Source organism: Alosa sapidissima, chromosome 12, assembly GCF_018492685.1.
Source record: "Alosa sapidissima isolate fAloSap1 chromosome 12, fAloSap1.pri, whole genome shotgun sequence".
NCBI lineage: Eukaryota > Metazoa > Chordata > Actinopteri > Clupeiformes > Clupeidae > Alosa > Alosa sapidissima.
Window position 1 is genome coordinate 35238466 of NC_055968.1, and position 18463 is coordinate 35256928.

Sequence of the window (18463 nt, forward strand, 5' to 3'; positions counted from 1 at the left end):
ATTAGAAAAATATTAACACATTAACACCAGCCATCGACTCTTGAAGGTTTTAAAGATATACTAAACATACAATGTAGCTTACTCTCTGGTTGTCAAATACCTGGTGTTTGGAATTTTGTTTGAGTGATTTTAAAGGCCCCCTGTCTGGGTGTAACAAGCTATGTCTGGGGTAGGCATCTGTTTGCCAGATTAAAAGGTGCCAAACATCATTCCAGGCTTTACGACAAACGAGGGCCAACCAGAAGACCCAGGTCTCTGTTCCTCACCCCCTTCTGCCACAGCTGCACAAACTCAAACACACACACATTCATGTTTTGTAAGTATTGTGGCCATAACATGTTTGCTGCATTTCAGTTTAAGAATTTTTGGTTTTGAGCTGAACAGCCAATCCAATCCTATTTCACCCTTCTATGCTCCTGAAGCGTCTGTGTTGATTGGCTGGGGTTGTTCATAACCCCTGAAGCGTCTGTGTTGATTGGCCGGGGTTGTTCATGGCTCCTGAAGCGTCTGTGTTGATTGGCCGGGGTTGTTCGTGGCTCCTGAAGCGTCTGTGTTGATTGGCCGGGGTTGTTTGTGGCTCCCAAAGCATATGTGTTGATTGTCGTTCATGGCTGGCTCTGTCATTTCCCATTTCCAGAGCCTGAGCTGTGGAAGAACATCAAACACGGAACAGAGAACATCAAACACGGAACAGAGAACATCAAACACGGAACAGAACTTGAGAACTGAGAGGAGCAGTTCACAAAAAATGTGAAACATTAGAATCCTTGAAATTAGAATCACATTAGAATTACAATTATTACCTACTTATTACATACAATTATTACAATTATTACGTTACCTTATAGCTCACCTCCCTTGCCCAAATATGTTTTCAAAGATTAGCTATTTTCTTTAAGAAATTGTATTATTATAATTGTATAATTTGAAAATATGAAAATAGTGAAAATGTTCAAATTATAGACAACAGAATATTTGTTCAGATATCAATGTTGGGTTTTCTATGGCAGCCATCCTCACAGAACTGATTTTCATTTTGTGGCCAGCAGGGGGCTTTTAGTAAAAACAAACGTTTCAGGTTTACATACTGCTTACTCCAGGAGCTATTTCATCATTTATAAGCCAGACTTTGTGGTATCATCGGGGTTATTAACTCACACACACACACACACATACACACACAAACACACACACACACACACACACACACACACACACTTACTACAGGAGCTATTTCATCATTTATAAGCTAGACTTTGTGGTATTTCCAGGTTATTAGCACACACACACACACACACACACACACACACACACACACACACACACTTATTACAGGAGCTATTTCATCATTTATAAGCTAGACTTTGTGGTATTACCAGGTTATTAGCACACACACGCACACGCACACACACACACACACACACACTTACTACAGGAGCTATTTCATCATTTAGAAGCCAGACTTTGTGCTATTACCGGGTTACCAGGTGCCTGTTGGAGAAGTGTCCCTCCTTAAGTCTTCAACCACGACACACCAATCAAAATGTGAATCTTTGATTTTTCAAAATCAAACCGTTGATTACTGGCAGCAAATCAAAAGATGGTTTAATTTGGCCCTCGCCTTTATTCAGTATGCTAATGAAATGTCAAGCTGGCTTTTATAGAAAAACCCAAACTGTTTTCCCATTCTTGCCTGATAGGATTTCAGCAGTCTGGGATTATTAATCGTCTTTTTCGTTCCACGGTGCACCAAATGTGACAGATTTCCTCCTCTTTAGCCCAGAGGATGTGGACTGGTCCATGGTTTTAAAAAAAGAATGACACATTTTGATTGGTCAAACAACAGGACAGTTTTCCACTCCCCTCGGTCCATCTAACACAGGGGTTCTCAAACGTTTGTGGGCCGGGGACCCCACACAGAGTGAAAAATTCTCCAATGACGCCTCATAATCGCAACACATAAAACTTAAGTTAATCATAGCTGTATAGCCTTTTTTTCTGTTAGATGCTTATGTTATGTGTCTTCTAAAAACATAGAGTGCTAATACCACAATAGTCATGTTAGCAAACTTTGACAGTATAGGATTTTTTTAAAGGATTGTTGTTTCTTTGTCAAATGTAGGCCTATTGTGTTGAACACATAGTGTTTGCTTCACTTAACTTTCATTTTGTTGGTTAATTAATAGTAAAGTGTTTTGACGTATTGATGTAACATATCAGCAGATCAATTGGGCAAATACTGATACTGTAGCATTTTTCGCCATATAAGACATTTTCATATTTTGTAGCAAACTTTGTCAGGGACCCCCTGACAATGTGCTGCAGATCCCTGCGGGTCCCCGGACCCCACTGTGAGAACCAACGATCTAATGAGCTCGGGCCCAGGTATTATGGGGGCATTTCTGGATCATGTCTAAATATGTTTTCTTTTTTGCATGGTAGCATTTTAACATTTGTGGATGGAGCATCAAATTGTGTTCATAGGCCATGGTTATCAGGTGTTTTCCTAAGCCCATGTAATAATTTTTTACAGTGTTCCTGAAGATCATGGCCATCCAATATTGTTTTCAGCCATGTCTCTTGCATGCAAATATTTCTGTGGATTCTCTGAATATTTGAATGGCATTATGTACTGTTGATGATGAAATGCCCAAATTGCAATTTTATGTTGAAGAGCATCATTCTTGTATTATTGGATTATTTGCCCCACTGAGTGTTGAATACCTCTGCATCCTCTGAGAGATGGGATGCTCTTTTTTTATACCCAATCATGGTGCCAGTTACCTTGTGACCTTTCTAGCCTTTTGTTGCTCCTGTCCCAACTTTTTTGAGATGTGTTGCTGGCATCAAATTCATCAAATGGACATATATTTGTCATGAAATAGCATAATTTGTCAGTTTCAACAGTTGATGTGATGTTTGTGTTCTTTTTCCAACTAAATATGTGTTTACTCAATTTGCAGATAATAACATTCTGTTTTCATCTACATTTCATGCAACGTCACAACTTTTTTGGAAGCCAGGTTATACAATAATGAGCTACAAGCACCAACTGGCTGATCAATAGGAAAACATATTGCAGAGAATCTGTGGTTGGACAGTGATTTGATTAATAAAAGAACAATGTAGGCCTATCTGACTTATGGAAGAATTGTGAACAGAAATATTGAAATGTATTTTGTGGCAATTGAAAATAATAAAACAACCTTTTAGACTTATTTGGTTATGACCTGAGAAATCTGCATGCATGAAGATTATTTGCTGTCAAGGTAGCTTCTACTGCTGAAAGAGATTTTCAAGTTTGCAGATGGCTGATCCTGATTGTTTAGGCTAAATTAGACAGTAGCCTAATTGTATTAGATCAATGATAAGATAACTGGCTTAATGTATACCATGGCTATTATTTTATTATCAATGTTTCTAGACGTTTCTGAGAAGATTATGCTACCACTGACTGACAGTAAATATGCTTGGTGTTGGTTTCCAAACGGATTTGTTGTGTTCTTTTCGTGGCAGTTCTAGAAGGCAATTTGCTACTAAGTTATTCAATCACAGAGAGCCTACACGCAGGACATCCTGCATTATGTGAGCTACACATCTCTAATTCAATCACATATTCTTGGCAGATTGTTGCCTGTGGGAAGTCCCGCCCGATAACTATTGCAGTTGGTTCAAAAGCAAAAGGCTTAACCTCTAAGCCACTTGATTGGATACAAAGGCTTTCTCTTTTGGTTGCATGCCAGGAGTCTCGAAGGGGAGGGAAGCCGTCTGGCTTCCGGTGTTTGGCTGAAATTGACACACAATGAGGAGTCGGGAACAACCTCACAAATCGCTGCTGTAAATAAACAGAACAACACACGGCCCAAGAATAATGGAGAACCAGGTAAAGCCCCGCTTTTGTCCCCCAAGCTTTTAACGTTTCTCAACTTCAGACGAGGTTCTAGAAATCGACTGCTAGGACTAGAATGAATAGTTGGCTGTTAGCTAGCTTGCTGCGAGAAAAAAAGCTAATCGGACACACATCTCAAGCCATCCTTGTTAGCCTATCATAGCGCTGCTAGCTCAGCTATATCGGTATTTTCCTGGTGGGAATGTGCAGGATTGTTTCCACTGGCTAGCCGGCTCTCTGTACTCCAATGGCAAGCTAACTTAGCTGTACCTGTCGAGCTATGTAGGCTGCACCCTAAAGGAAAATTGTGCTTGGCGCTACATTGTGACCTCTCAAATTTGAAATGGCCAGTCAGCCACTGCCTGTCAAAAGGTTATATGGCCGGTGGCTGGCAAACCAAGGAAACGGGAGAGTTATGTCAAGCTAACATGGTTAGCATGCTAGCTCCCTTGGTTGCATGGCCCTCTCAGGCTGCATGGATAGGCTGCTAAGGCGCCGGTGGTGGGCTTTGCTTTCCACGTCTGGGAGGAGGGAGGGGTGTTCTGTGCTGACGCTAGGAATGGGAGCATGAAGCGGGAATCCCATTTATATGCAATCTACAAAACATTTCAGTCACATCTGTGTTCTGTGGTATTGTACTCTATGCACCAAGCTCGCGGTATGACATTTAATCAGTTGGTGAGGGCGGCAGGCTAGGTGCAATTGTCACGTCAAAGATTGTGGTAACGTTAGCTAACGTTAGCTGTGTGTTTCCTCAAAGATGTCTCCCAGCTCAAGCAGGTTAGCAAGCTACACTGGCTAGAGTTGCTATTACCACCAAGTTGGTTCAAAGTTAAGTTTTTAGATTCTAATTTGCAATGTAGAAGATGTAGGTTGATGTGGGTGATTTTTAAATACCTTGTCTTGAGACAATGTGTCCTAAACGCAATGAAATAAGAAACAAAGAACTTCTACATTAGGTGGCACAGAAATCTGCAGAAGTCGGGGATAGTTAGCTAACATGAGTAACAATTAGCTTGCAAACTTTTTAACGTGAGAGGCAGACACAAGTCCAATATGAATGTGTAGTGTTGTCACCTAAAAAGCTATGAATAATTTCCACTCAGGTCTGAAAACATATAGCTATACATGTTGTTGGCTATATTGGGAAATTAAAATTCTTTAAGTTCACGTCGTAAGGTTCTTGCATTCCGACGTGTCTGCCCGCGGAGGTAGCGGTCCTATGGAATTTCTTCCTTGGCTGCCCGGTTAGCGAGTTAGCTTTGTACAGGACAGGCCTGTGCCCGACGCTACGCAAGATGCTGCGTTCTCGCCCTCCTCTTCCTACAAGAGTTCACTCAACACCTTTCTTTCCGCGGACCGATGGCATAGTTTTGTCTAAATATCCTACAAGAAATACCTTTCCAGCTCCCACCCCAAAAGGAATGATTCGTTAACATTTTTGCTGACCCTCTTTAAGCTATGACTCTGTTACCTGCCACCCCCCTTTTTCTAAGAGCTATGCTGTGCAGTTATTTAAGAGGCACTGACATTTCTGGAATCTGTACCTACCAGTACTCCTGAAATGTGGGTGTTCACCACAGCTGTGATGGCCTGACCACCCAGTGTGCTGGTGCAATGAGCTTCCCATCGGTCATGTGTGTGCTTACACAGTGGTGCTACAGTTGCAGACAGAGACAGAGGCATCTCCATGAAAGCTGTTGGGCCCTCTGCACAGCAGTTATGGCTATTGTAGGGCACTCAGCTCCTAACACCATGGATGAAACCTGTAAGACTGCAGTGGTGGCTATTGAGCTCTTAACAATGTATCTATGCAAGAAGGGCCCAAGAAGGGTGACAGTCTTTCTGAAGAGGTGTGTGTGTGTCTCTGTCCTCCACCGTCCGTTGCATCCAAAGAAAGCAACAGTAGAGGTGTGTGTGCCTAATAAGAGAACGTTATCCTAGCTGCAGCTTTCACTTGTCCGGATCTCGGGATGCTCATCAGTGAGTGGATAGGTCCAGTCTGCAGGCTGTTTATCATCGAGACAGCCTTTTTGTAAATGCCTGCATAGTGGCATACTTCTCCTAGAGGGACCAGCCTTTTTGTAAATGTCTGCATAGTGGCATACTTATCCTAGAGGGACCAGCCTTTTTGTAAATGTCTGCATAGTGGCACACTTATCCTAGAGGGCCAGCGTGTTTCGGGTGTTTCAGCATACACCTTGGCAGTGCCGCTGTCTGTTATTTCAGACCGGCCTGATCTCGACTTGTTTTCTGTCGTGCTGTGTGCCTGGCCCCCCACCTGTCTGTCTGCCTGGCCCTGCCTGGCGTGGCGACGGTGTTAGCACCAGAGTGTGATGACTTGTGTCTGGAAGCAAATGGCATTACCATTGGCAGAGTGCCAGGCGTGCCCGCCAGCGTCTGTGTGCCAGCGAGGCTCATCCCTGCTCGCCCCCGCACCGCCGCCAGCGCTCTGCCATTGGCCAGCGTGGCGTTCCAGGGGGAGGGCATCGCAACCCCACGCTGTCCTCTAACTGGCAGCCAGAGCAGGACGTGCGTCTCGTCTGGCCGTGCGTCTCCTCTCAGGTGTCAGTCACGCCGCCGGGTGCCAAGTACCAGCGTAGCCGATGTGCAACATCACGTCACCTGGAGCATGATCCATTATCCCAGCGTAGCTGACGTGCAACATCACGTCACCTGGAGCATGATCCATTATCCCAGCGTAGCTGACGTGCAACATCACGTCACCTGGAGCATGATCCATTATCCCAGCGTAGCTGACGTGCAACATCACGTCACCTGGTGCACGAGAAAAGAGCCCGATACTGTGCGATGTCAGGGATAGAGGTTGTTTACTCAGATGAACACATTATCTCAGTGTAACAGATTTGTAATATCACTGTCGCCTGGTGCATGAAACAAGATCACATTACTGCGTGGTGTCAGGTTACCTAATGCTGCAGTGAGCAGTTTCTGGTGGAAATTCAAATGTGTGAAAGCATAGACCAATATCCTAAGCCCCGGCTTTCTTGTTCAGTCTTCACTTATTGGACTGCGCTGTGTGTGATCTAATGATTGACAGCCATGTAGATGAATCAGCACGATGGACTCTCTGGATTATCTTATGGTGGGGGTGTGGTGAAAATGCTTTTCTTTTGATCCATGGAGAGTGAATGTAGTTTCTTAGAGCAGTAGGTAGCTATGAGGTTATTGGAAGAATGATCAAGTACTGCAGGAAGTTTAATTATTTACCCAAAGAGTAGTTGGTATTCACGGCCGTTTCCTGTTTGCAGGCAGAGGACAAAAGAGTGATAAAGGGTTTCTCACGTGTGTAGGACCTAAAGGGTTTCTCACGTGTGTAGGACCTAAAGGGTTTCTCACGTGTGTAGGACCTAAAGGGTTTCTCACGTGTGTAGGACCTAAAGGTTACTACTGCGCTCAGCTTTCTGCTGCTTCTGTATCAACATTTATTAATTATGTTCTAAAGCAGTGGTCACCAACCTTTGTGAGCCCAAGATCCCTGACCTCGGCCCTAAACAAAGGCAAGATCTACCTTGAAGCGTCAAAAGTGAACCAAAGCCAAAATACTTCCAATTTTTAAGGCCTTTTATTTAGGCAAATGTATCAGGTCAAAAATATCACATCCTCCACCCCTTGTGCCTCTGTACCTTTTAGTCTGGGTTACACAAGAATAGCATACAGTTTACAAACCAAAATCACACTTTCCTTCTACAGGCGTCAATGAGAGAATAACACATAACATAGTCTTTACTTACATTATTTTGGTTTTGATTTTCTAATTGGATTAAGTGTTTGTGACAACACGTCATGACAAATGTGATCATGTTTGATCGCCGTCTTGGTATGAAGCATCTTTCACGTAATGAATGCGCACCAAAAGTGAAAGTAACCTAGGCCTACTATGCGCTCTGTGTCTGAGCTGTCTGTGCACGTCCGTAATCGATTACGTTCCTCAAATGGAGAACACATCCATGTTCCCTCACGTCTTAGTGCCTCTATGTCATGCTTCTGTGTTTGCAAAATTCCTGACAGTTCCTGATCGCTAAACTTCTGTTGTCCTTTCCTGGAGAGCGCACCTGCAAAGTGGTTCTGTGTGTGTGTGTGTGTGTGTGTGTGTGTGTGTGTGTGTGTGTGTGTGTGTGTGTGTGTGTGTGTGTGTGTGTGTGTGTGTGTGTGTGTGTGTGTGTGTGTGTGTGTGTGTGTGTGTGTGTCCCTGCATGGGGTTACGTTCGGTTAGAGTCAGAAGTTGGTCCGTCCGGTCCCACATTCACGCTGCTCCATTATTAGATTAACATTATCAGATAGCACTGTAAAATGTGTGCGGGAATTTCTCGCATTATGATGGCTAGAGCTGCGGGACTTGAATCTTAATCATGCACTATACCCACAATCCCGCGCTGAAATGTAGGCGTTGACGTTGGCGAACATGCAGGAATTTGATGACTGTGTTTTTATTTTTCCAGTTCTCGGGATCTACTGGGAAAGTCCCAAAGATCTACAGGTCGACTGCGATCGACGGGTTGGCAACCCCTGTTATAAACAGTAATTAATAAAAAAAAGCCACACAATTAGTAGTAGTCAGATGAAATATGCTCAGCAACAAGTGTAACACCTCCAGTAATTTCTTGTTTCCATTTTTCAACTGGCCTCTGTCATGTAGTACCTGGGGATAGATACATACCACTACACAGGCAATCAGTAAAACCAACTCTGTAGAACACAACATCAACATGGTTGTCATTTCTGAGCCGCCTTCAGTCATTGTATGTCAGCAATTAGGTGGGGACCACACAGAGCAGCGGCAAGTGGCAGGGTTCCTCTTGTTCTCTACGGTTCGGCAGCGGAACGGTGGCAGTGCTGGCGTTGAACAAACTGAGCGTTGAACTTGGTTCAACTTTCAAAGCGCAATGCGAGCATATTCAATTGTCAGTTTAGGCAAACCGTTTGTGTTACTTAGGAACGAGGTAGAACTTATTATGGTCTGAGCGCTGCGTTACGCTTGCCACTGGCCAATGTGATCCCTGCCTTAGAGTAGAGCCGTGTGTGTGTTTGGGGGGGGGTCAGGTGAAGATGGAGCTGGGCCACTCTGTGTGTGTGTGTCCGAGTGTGGTCCCTTAACACACCATGTGCTCTGCCTCTTCCCTGTGTGTGTGTGTGTGTGTGGTCCCTTAACCCATCATGTGGTCTGCTCTTCCCTGTGTGTGTGTGTGTCTGAGTGTCGTCCCTTAACTCATCATGTGTTTTGCCTCTTGTGTGTGTGTGTGTGGTCCCTTGACCCACCATGTGGTCTACTCTTCCCTGTGTCCAGTGTACGGTCCAGGTGAAGCTGGAGCTGGGCCATCGAGCGCAGCTGCGTAAGAAGGTGACGTCGGAGGGCTTCACGCACGACTGGATGGTGTTTGTGCGCGGTCCAGAGACGGGGGACATCCAGCACTTTGTGGAGAAGGTCGTCTTCCGGCTGCACGAGAGTTTCCCCAAACCCAAACGAGGTTAGGCAGAGCTCGGCCGTGCGGCTGCCGCAGTGGCTCTCGTTATGAGTCATTTTGTGACGTAAAATCTGTATTGTTACTACATGTACAAAGAGAAATCTTTTACTTCAATTTTGTGAAAGCTATGTGAAAGAGTGCACTTTTATATAAAATATAAGGCCATTTCTGCTATGAAGCGCTACCACCCCCTGTCTGGGGCTGTGTGTTCTGAGGGATCAGCATGAGCAGCATGATGCTACATGTTGCGTTAGCTATGATGCTACATGTTGTGTTAGCTATGAGCAGCATGATGCTACATGTTGTGTTAGCTATGAACAGCATGGTGCTACATGTTGTGTTAGCTATGATGCTACATGTTGTGTTTGCGTTTGATTGCAGTCTGTAAGGAGCCGCCCTATAAGGTGGAGGAGTCCGGCTACGCAGGGTTTCTCATGCCCATCGAAGTTTACTTCAAGAACAAGGTCAGTGTCCCCTCCACACACACGTCAACACACACCTGAGTTCCGACGTCACCAGTGGGGTATACTACGAAGCACGTTAGACATATCTAGGCTATGTAGACATATCGAGGCTTGACAAAGCCTTGACTCAGGGGTATACGTTAAGTGATACTACGATTGCAGTTATGTGATATATTTGTCAAACTAGGCTTTCAGCTCAGAAATGTGTGCACGTTCTCGGTGTTGGGATGACTTTGGCCAATCGTGTAACGTGGAGACGCACAAGACTGCCTCTATTTAAAAACAATTACTTCCGCATTCATGAGCGATAGCTTAATCTACACTGCGGTCATTTTTTGTGTCTAACCTATAACATCAAATAAATCAATTGGCATCAGTTGTTGTATGGTATGCACGTCCATAGTGGGATATTTGCACACACAGCACTATTAAAGCGCATTCGAGATCCAAAACGAGCTCCACCTGTAAGATATATGACAGAATCCTACACGTGAGAACTTCGTTTTTAAGACAATTGATTGGTCAGTGTGCGGTAGATTACAATTTGAGCTATAACTTAGCGCACAACCTCCTCCCGACCAGGTTTGGTTGACCGCATAAGATACCATGGTGATATAGCGACACTAAAACAGATCCACTTTCGTGTCACAGCATAGCCTGGCTTTGAGCGCAACATACCTCGCTAACCCACTAATCGAGATTCGTAGTACACCCCACTGTGCCCCCTCCACACACATACATCAACACACACCTGATCTATGACATCACATGACATGCCCCCTCCACACACACACACACCAACACACACCTGATCTATGACATCACATGACATGACATGCCCCCTCCACACACACACACACCAACACACACCTGATCTATGACATCACATGACATGCCCCCTCCACACACACACACACCAACACACACCTGATCTATGACATCACATCACATGCCCCCTCCACACACACACACACCAACACACACCTGATCTATGACATCACATGACATGCCCCCTCCACACACACACACACCAACACACACCTGATCTATGACATCACATGACATGCCCCCTCCACACACACACACACACCAACACACACCTGATCTATGACATCACATGACATGCCCCCTCCACACACACACACACACCAACACACACCTGATCTATGACATCACATGACATGCCCCCTCCACACACACACACACACCAACACACACCTGATCTATGACATCACATGACATGCCCCCTCCACACACACACACACACCAACACACACCTGATCTATGACATCACATGACATGCCCCCTCCACACACACACACACCAACACACACCTGATCTATGACATCACATGACATGCCCCCTCCACACACACACACACCAACACACACCTGATCTATGACATCACATGACATGCCCCCTCCACACACACACACACCAACACACACCTGATCTATGACATCACATGACATGACATGCCCCCTCCACACACACACACACCAACACACACCTGATCTATGACATCACATGACATGCCCCCTCCCCTGGGGTGTCCTGTTTAACACTTACAGCTCAGAACCACTTCTGCTCAGTCAAACTGTAGGTAGTTTAGAAATGTTGATGGCAATTCTGGTGAAGGGTAATTTTGTCAGTAATCTCATACTCCGGTGTGGTTGTGTTTGGTGGAGTGGGTAATCTGCTCTGGTGTGGTTGTGTTTGGTGGAGTGGGTAATCTGCTCTGGTGTGGTTGTGTTTGGTGGAGTGGGTAATCTCCTGTGTGGTATTTGTGGTACATGTGTTTGGTGGAGTGGTATTGTGTGGTATAACATGCACATTGGGTATTGTGTGGTATAACATGCACAAGCTGCTTTGCTGACAGTCTGTCCTCTCACAGGAAGAGCCAAAGAAGGTGTGCTTCAACTATGACCTCTTCCTGAACCTGGAGGGCAACCCACCTGTCAATCACCTGCGCTGCGAAAAGCTGACCTTCAATAACCCCACCAGTGAATTCCGCCGCAAGCTCATCAAGGCTGGAGGGGTGAGCAGGGGCCGGCGGCCGAGGAATCATGGGATGGGATGGGATGGGGGGGATGGGGGGGGGGGACATGGAGTGGGTCTGTCTAGACTAGAGGCAGTGGGATCACTGTGGGACTAGGGGCAGAGTGTGTTTACATGTGTGTGTGTGTGAGAGAGAGAGAGAGAGAGTGTTCCTGTGCATGTGAGGGTCTTCCTGTATGACATGTCTGTGTGAGAGTCTTCCTGTGTAACACATATGAGTGTGTGAGAGAGAGAGAGAGTGTTCCTGTGTGTGTGTGTGTGTGTGTGTGTGTTTCCTCCTGTGTAACACGTGTGTGTGTGTGTCCTCCTTTGTAACACGTGTGTGTGTGTGTGTGTGTGTCCTCCTGTGTAACACGTGTGTGTGTGTGTGTGTGTCCTCCTTTGTAACACGTGTGTGTCTGTGTGTGTGTGTCCTCCTGTGTAACACGTGTGTGTGTGTGTGTCCTCCTGTGTAACACGTGTGTGTGTGTGTCCTCCGTGGCGTATGCAGATGCAGGTGGTTCCTGAGGGAGCCGAGGCCGTGTCCAGACCCAGTCCCGACTACCCCATGCTGCCCACCATCCCCCTCTCCGCCTTCTCCGACCCCAAGAAGACCAAGAGCTCGCACGGGGCAAAGGTCAGTACGGAAGCGCTGCAGGCTCATCTCTGCTGCTGCTTAGTTCAGCGGCTTAGTTCCTACAGACGCGTTTCCCTTCAAGTCCGAGACGCTGGATGTAAATACTAAATGTATGTAAAACGACACGCCGTTAGAAGAGCTTTGATGGCTTTACTGTCCTGCGACTGGACGTAGTTACATAATAACAGCTGAGGCGAAACACTCGTCCTGTTTCACTAAATCAAGATGGTTGTAACATAGAATTTTGTTCAGGTAAAAAGGAATCTAACAAATTCTAATCAAGCTATGCTCTGTCCAGTGATTCCAGATAGTGGTTCCCCAGATATGAGGAGACATGCAGATTAGCGGTATCTGCGTCTGCCTGTGGCTGGCTAGCTTTCTAGCCTGATAGCAATAGCTCTTGTATAATATACAAAGCAATGTGCACACAGCTCTTTAAGTAACTGAAAAGGCAGTGTGACTGCTTGCAAAACCCCTCTCTACGTTGTGTAATGATAAGTTCAGGTTGTGATGAAAAGTTGTACTGCTTACAATAACGTCACATTGGACAGTCAGATTGTTTACGAGCCTTTGTTGAACAGTAAGCTATGCTTGTCTGTTTACCTGCACCAGGGAAGTCAATTTGTCTGACGTGTTCATTAGAAGTTGTTAGTTAGAAGTGAGAAGTTGTTTGTTTGAAATAAGAAGCTGTCAGTTTATTAATTCGTTAGAAGTGAGTGTTGTTGGTTAGTTAGATGTCTGAAGTTGTTAGTTAGAGGTGAGAAGTAGTTTATTTGAAGTTAGAAGTGTTTTGTTTGCAGTAAGAAGTGTTTTGTTTGCAGTAAGAAGTTCTTAGTTTGTTTGACATGTGAAGTTAGTTAGTTAATTTGAAGTAGCACGTGCCTACCGCCTGTGTTTGTTTGTTGTATATTGTGAGGCAGTTAAGTATTGTAAACGTGTCTGCTTGTTGGTGAGTTCAGTTTAGTGTTCTGATCGTGTCTGGTTGTTGGTGAGGTCAGTTTAGTGTTCTCATTGTGTGTGGTTGTTGGTGAGGTCAGTTTAGTGTTCTGATTGTGTCTGGTTGTTGGTGAGGTCAGTTTAGTGTTCTGATTGTGTCTGGTTGTTGGTGTGGTCAGTTCTGATCGTGTCTGGTTGTTGGTGAGGTCAGTTTAGTGTTCTGATCGTGTCTGATTGTTGGTGTGGTCAGTTCTGATCGTGTCTGGTTGTTGGTGTGGTCAGTTCTGATCGTGTCTGGTTGTTGGTGAGGTCAGTTTAGTGTTCTGATCGTGTCTGGTTGTTGGTGTGGTCAGTTCTGATCGTGTCTGGTTGTTGGTGTGGTCAGTTCTGATAGTGTCAGGTTGTTTGAGAGGTCAGTTCTGATCGTGTCTGGTTGTTGGTGTGGTCAGTTCTGATCGTGTCTGGTTGTTGGTGTGGTCAGTTCTGATCGTGTCTGGTTGTTGCCCTGCAGGACCCCAGTAAAGAGGGAAGTGGTGGGAGCAAAGGGCCCAAGCCCCACAAACTGACCAAGGAGCATCGGGAACGACAGCGCAAGGACTCCGAGAGCAAGGGCGTCTCCAAGGGCGACGGAGAGCGCGACGGCGCAATGAGCGGCAGCAGCAAGAGCTCCCGCGAGCCTCCCACCTCCTCCTCGTCCACCTCGTCCAAGAAGCCCTCCGAGACGAAGACCAAGGATGAGAAGGTCCTGCCCAAGGCCGCCTTCAAGGAGCCCAAGCTCACGCTGAAGGAGGCCAAGCTGGAGGGCATGTCTCCCAAGGGGGGGGGGTGGGGGGGGCGCGGGGGCAGGCGGGGGGTGGGGGGGGGGCTCCCGCCCGATGCCAAGGCGCCCAGCAAGCGTCCGTCGGCCGTGGAGTCGCCCAAACCCAGCGTGAAGAAGCAGAAGAAGAGTGCCTCTGGCTCCGCCTCCGAGCCCAAGGGTGGCGCCGGGGGAGGGGTTTTCACCGGCACCTCCCCCCGCGTCTCCTCCTCCTCAGTAGTGCCGCCCTCTTACACGGACAAGAAGCCGCCCAAGGAGAAGGGCCGCTGGGCCAAGACCAAGTCCGACGCACCGGAGGTCAAGGAGCCCAAGAAGATTCCGGAGTCGGATGACTCCAACTCGGAGGATGAGGCATCGTCCAAGTCCGAGGTTTGTGGATGTGTGGCGTTTGGCTGGAAGAGTATGTTTTAGTGTGTGTGTGTGTGTGTGTCCATGAGAATATTAGTTGACATCCTGTTGTAATATGCAATATAAAGCAAATTATATACATTATGAAGACCATGCAGTGTGATTGCTATGGAGACCTGGAGTGAATGTCCACTGATGACCATATGTAGTCAAAGTGCGCTGAGCAGCTTTGTGTTCTTCTTTGGAGGGGGTGTCACTGGCTGCTCTTGTGAACAGCTCCACACACACACACACACACTGCTCAGGCAGATATTAATAGCCTCCTCTAGCCCCCTCTGCGGTGTGTGTGTGTTCAGAGCACAGGGCTCCACTGCCACCGCAGGCCTGACTCAGGCAGCAGTGGAGCGAGAGATGCGCTTCCGCACCCGCACTGGCTGAAGTGTGTGTGCGTGTGTGTGTGTGTGTGTGTCTTTTAAGCAGCAGTCGGCTCCCTCCAGTCCCACCAACTCCAGTTCCAGCTCCGACTCCAGCTCTGACTCAGACTTTGAGCCCCTGCAGAAACAAGGCCAAGGTGAGCCTGTGTGTGTGTGTGTGTGTGTGGTTTATGTTTTTGTGTCAGGTGTGTATTAGAGCAGTGAGATCTAAAGAACTTAAACATGTTTAGTTTCCTTTCTGTACACTATCAGAATAGACTACACACACTCTCTAATACTCTAAACTATCAAACGAACATGGAACAGTCTGAGAATGCATTTGAACTGTAAAATATAGATTCTGCTGGGATGTTTTTTGGTCACAATATGACATGAATAGTTGTTTGAGCATGGACAGGTTATAAAGCAAGAAACCACAATTTGCATAAGTAGTATTTATACTGATTCAATGTGGTATCAATTAGTCCTGAAGGTCTGGTATAAATTCCTAATTTGATGCTTCAGACCCAGGGTGCAGTTCTGTATCCTTTGGTGTGTGAGTAATGATCCGCAGAGTGTTATCTGGACGCTTTAGAGTGATCAAAATTCTATAGCTGATGTTTTTAGTAAGGTCCCACCTTTGAAGGTTTTAGAATATCTTATTAGCATAGATTTTAAAAAACATATTTAAGTTTCTGTAACACACAGTGCTCTGGCCATTAAATAGCCTTAGTTGCGGAAATGGCCTTAAATTAAACAAACAAACAAACGCTTTAGAGTGTGTGTGAGGCTTTAGAGTGTGCCTGAGGCTATGCTGGCTAACACCCGCAGTCCTCTCCTAGGTCCTCTGCGGTCCATGGTGGAGGACCTGCAGTCGGAGGAGTCTGATGAGGACGACAGCAGTTCTGAGGAGGAGACGCCTGTGAAGAACAACCCAGCCACCCGGGACAGGTGTGTGTGTGTGTGTGTGTGTGTGTGTGTGAATGAAAAACAACCCAGCCACCCGGGACAGGTGTGTGTGTGTGTGAAGAACAACTCAGCCACCCGGGAAAAGGTGTGTATATGTGTGCATGTACGTATGTGTGTGTGTGTGTGTGAAGAACAACCCAGCCACCTGGGACAGATGTGTGTGTGTGTGAAGAACAACCCAGGTGTGTGTGTGTGTGTGCCCTCTCAGGCAGACACAGTTGTGCAGTGCCTGTCAGAAGCTGTGGCATTAGGAGAGTCCGTGTTGTGCTCATGGTTAACGGGGGCATTAGGAGAGTCCATGTAGAGCCCATGTTGTGCTCATGGTTATTTAGCACTTCCTTTAGCACATGCTGTCGTTGCTAATGACCTAATAAGCTAATAATTGCTGATCTTTTAGTTGAAATGCGCAAATCCCTGCTCCAGTCAGATTGGTCAGCATATAGACCAGTGATCATACACTTAACAATAGATAGCTGGACACTCCTTTCCTAAGCAGAACTCTAGAGGAAGTGAGTTAGCTGCATGGATGACTCATTTTATTTGATGTTGCCATACGGTCGTAAGATGCCTTTGTGTACGTAGTGAAATCAATCCTTCATCACGTCTCTAGCCAAGTTCCTGTTCCAGGAAGAATGTTCCCTACATCAATACTATGTTAAGTCTTTGTCAATGACTAACTAACAATAACTAATTCGACATTCTGCTTGACCTCTGACCTTTTGCAGATTGAGCATGGACAGTGAGAGTGACAGCAGTGACGGACCACACCGGCCCAACAGGGACCTGGCTCCCCCGCCCCAGAAACACAGCTCCTCCATCAAGGTGAGACACACACACACACACACACACACAAATTGAGCAAATTTGGAATTAAATTTGGATTCACCCAGGCTACCACACCTCTCCATTAATTTAATCTGTGTCCCGTCTCTCTCTCTCTCTCTCTCTCTCTCTCTCTCTCTCTCTCTCTCTCTCTCTCTCTCTCTCTCTCTCTCTCTCTCTCTCTCTTTCTTTCTTTCTTTCTTTCTTTCTTTCTTTCTTTCTTTCTTTCTTTCTTTCTTTCTTTCTTTCTTTCTTTCTTTCTTTCTTTCTTTCTTTCTTTCTTTCTCTCTCTCATCCCCCCACCCCCCCCCTTCATTCTTGGTGCAGGTGTCGGGCAGGAAGAGTCCTGACCAGTGCTGTCGTCCTGAGAAGGTCCTCAAGAAGGGATACGACAAGGTAGGTGGAGCTCCTTTACTCTCTCATTCTACAGGCCAGTTTATTTCTACAGCGTGTGTGTGTGTGTCTCTGTCTGTCTGTCTGTCTGTCTTTGTGTGTGTGTGTGTGTGTGTGCTGACCTTCTGTCCTCCCTGTGTGTCCACTGTTCAGGCCTACACTGAGGAACTGGTGGATCTGCACCGCCGACTCATGGACCTGAGGGAACGCAACGTCCTTCAGCAGGTGTGGGTGTGTGTGTGTGTGAGTGAATGGGTTCTGTTAGTGCTGTTGGTGTGTAACTCTAAAGTCTGTTTTTCCTCCCAGATCGTCAATCTGATCGAGGAGACGGGCCACTTCAACGTCACCAACACAACCTTTGACTTTGACCTTTTCTCATTGGACGAATCGACTGTCCGTAAACTACAGCGCTACCTGGAGGCCACGCCCACGTGACTGACGGACGGCCAGGGGTGGGCTTCTCTCCCCCCCCCCCCCCCTCCCCAGGCGCCCAGAGAGTGTGAAGAGGAGAGAGAGAGAGAGAGAACGAGGGAGAGCAACAAGAACAAACAGAATACAAACTGTGGTGAGGAGAGGAGAGGAAGAGAGGACAGCGGCAGCAGATAGAACCTTGTAGAAGGTTCTGGAGCCTGACAAGCAGGCAGGCATTCCAACTATTCTTCCCAACAGACCGCCATAGCACTGCGCTGGGAGGGAGGGGGGTGGGGGGGTGGGGTGGGGGTGTGGTGTGGGGGTGTGGTGTGGTGTGGGGGTCAAGTTCAGTTGGCTGCCAGGTCCGTCTCTTTTGTGGAATCTTGTATACACAACCAGAATGGCAGGAACAACTCTAATACTACCCCCTCATCACCACCTCCAAAACACACACACACACACACACACACACACACACACACACACACACACACAAACAAATAAACAAACCCATGAACAGGTGTACTTATCCTGTACTAAGCTCTGTGATCCTCAACCCTCAACACTCACACTCCCTGTCCCCCTTTGGAAGTGCACCTTCCTCTGTGTATGAGGAAGATTTGAGTGTGTGTGTGTGTGCGTGAACATGTGCATGCACGTGTGAAGAGTAGCCACCTCATGCTGTTTCTAAGAGGTTCGAGCACAAGCTGCTGTGGCTTTGTCTCAGTTCTTGTGTGTGTGTGTGTTTGTGTGTGTGTGTCAGATCCACCTCCATGCCTTCTCATAGTAAGTTGCTTCATCCCTGGGGGTCCCTTTATGCTACCCTGTGCCCTGTGGGGGG

The 18463-nt window shown here is 46.6% G+C and overlaps 1 protein-coding gene across 2 annotated transcripts; it reads left to right on the forward strand.

The window, feature by feature from the left end:
- The first annotated feature begins 3578 nt into the window (after positions 1-3578).
- On the forward strand, positions 3579-17907 carry mllt1a (MLLT1 super elongation complex subunit a). 2 transcript variants are annotated; one of them, XM_042111554.1, is made up of 12 exons: positions 3579-3883; positions 9198-9378; positions 9757-9839; positions 11734-11877; positions 12388-12513; positions 13961-14635; positions 15092-15185; positions 15870-15978; positions 16722-16818; positions 17146-17214; positions 17365-17436; positions 17518-17907. In XM_042111554.1, the coding sequence occupies exons 1-12, from the start codon at positions 3872-3874 to the stop codon at positions 17644-17646; spliced, it is 1791 nt and encodes a 596-aa protein (XP_041967488.1). In that variant the 5' UTR covers positions 3579-3871; the 3' UTR covers positions 17647-17907. The 2 variants fall into 2 exon arrangements, with proteins under 2 accessions (XP_041967488.1, XP_041967489.1); XM_042111555.1 differs by having other exon boundaries at positions 3580-3883; positions 15095-15185.
- The last annotated feature ends 556 nt before the right edge of the window (positions 17908-18463 follow it).

Coding starts and splice junctions, on each gene's coding strand:
- mllt1a (XM_042111554.1), top strand. Junction 11,878..12,387: donor AGCTCATCAAGGCTGGAGGG/GTGAGCAGGGGC, acceptor TGGCGTATGCAG/ATGCAGGTGGTTCCTGAGGG. Junction 15,186..15,869: donor CCTGCAGAAACAAGGCCAAG/GTGAGCCTGTGT, acceptor GTCCTCTCCTAG/GTCCTCTGCGGTCCATGGTG.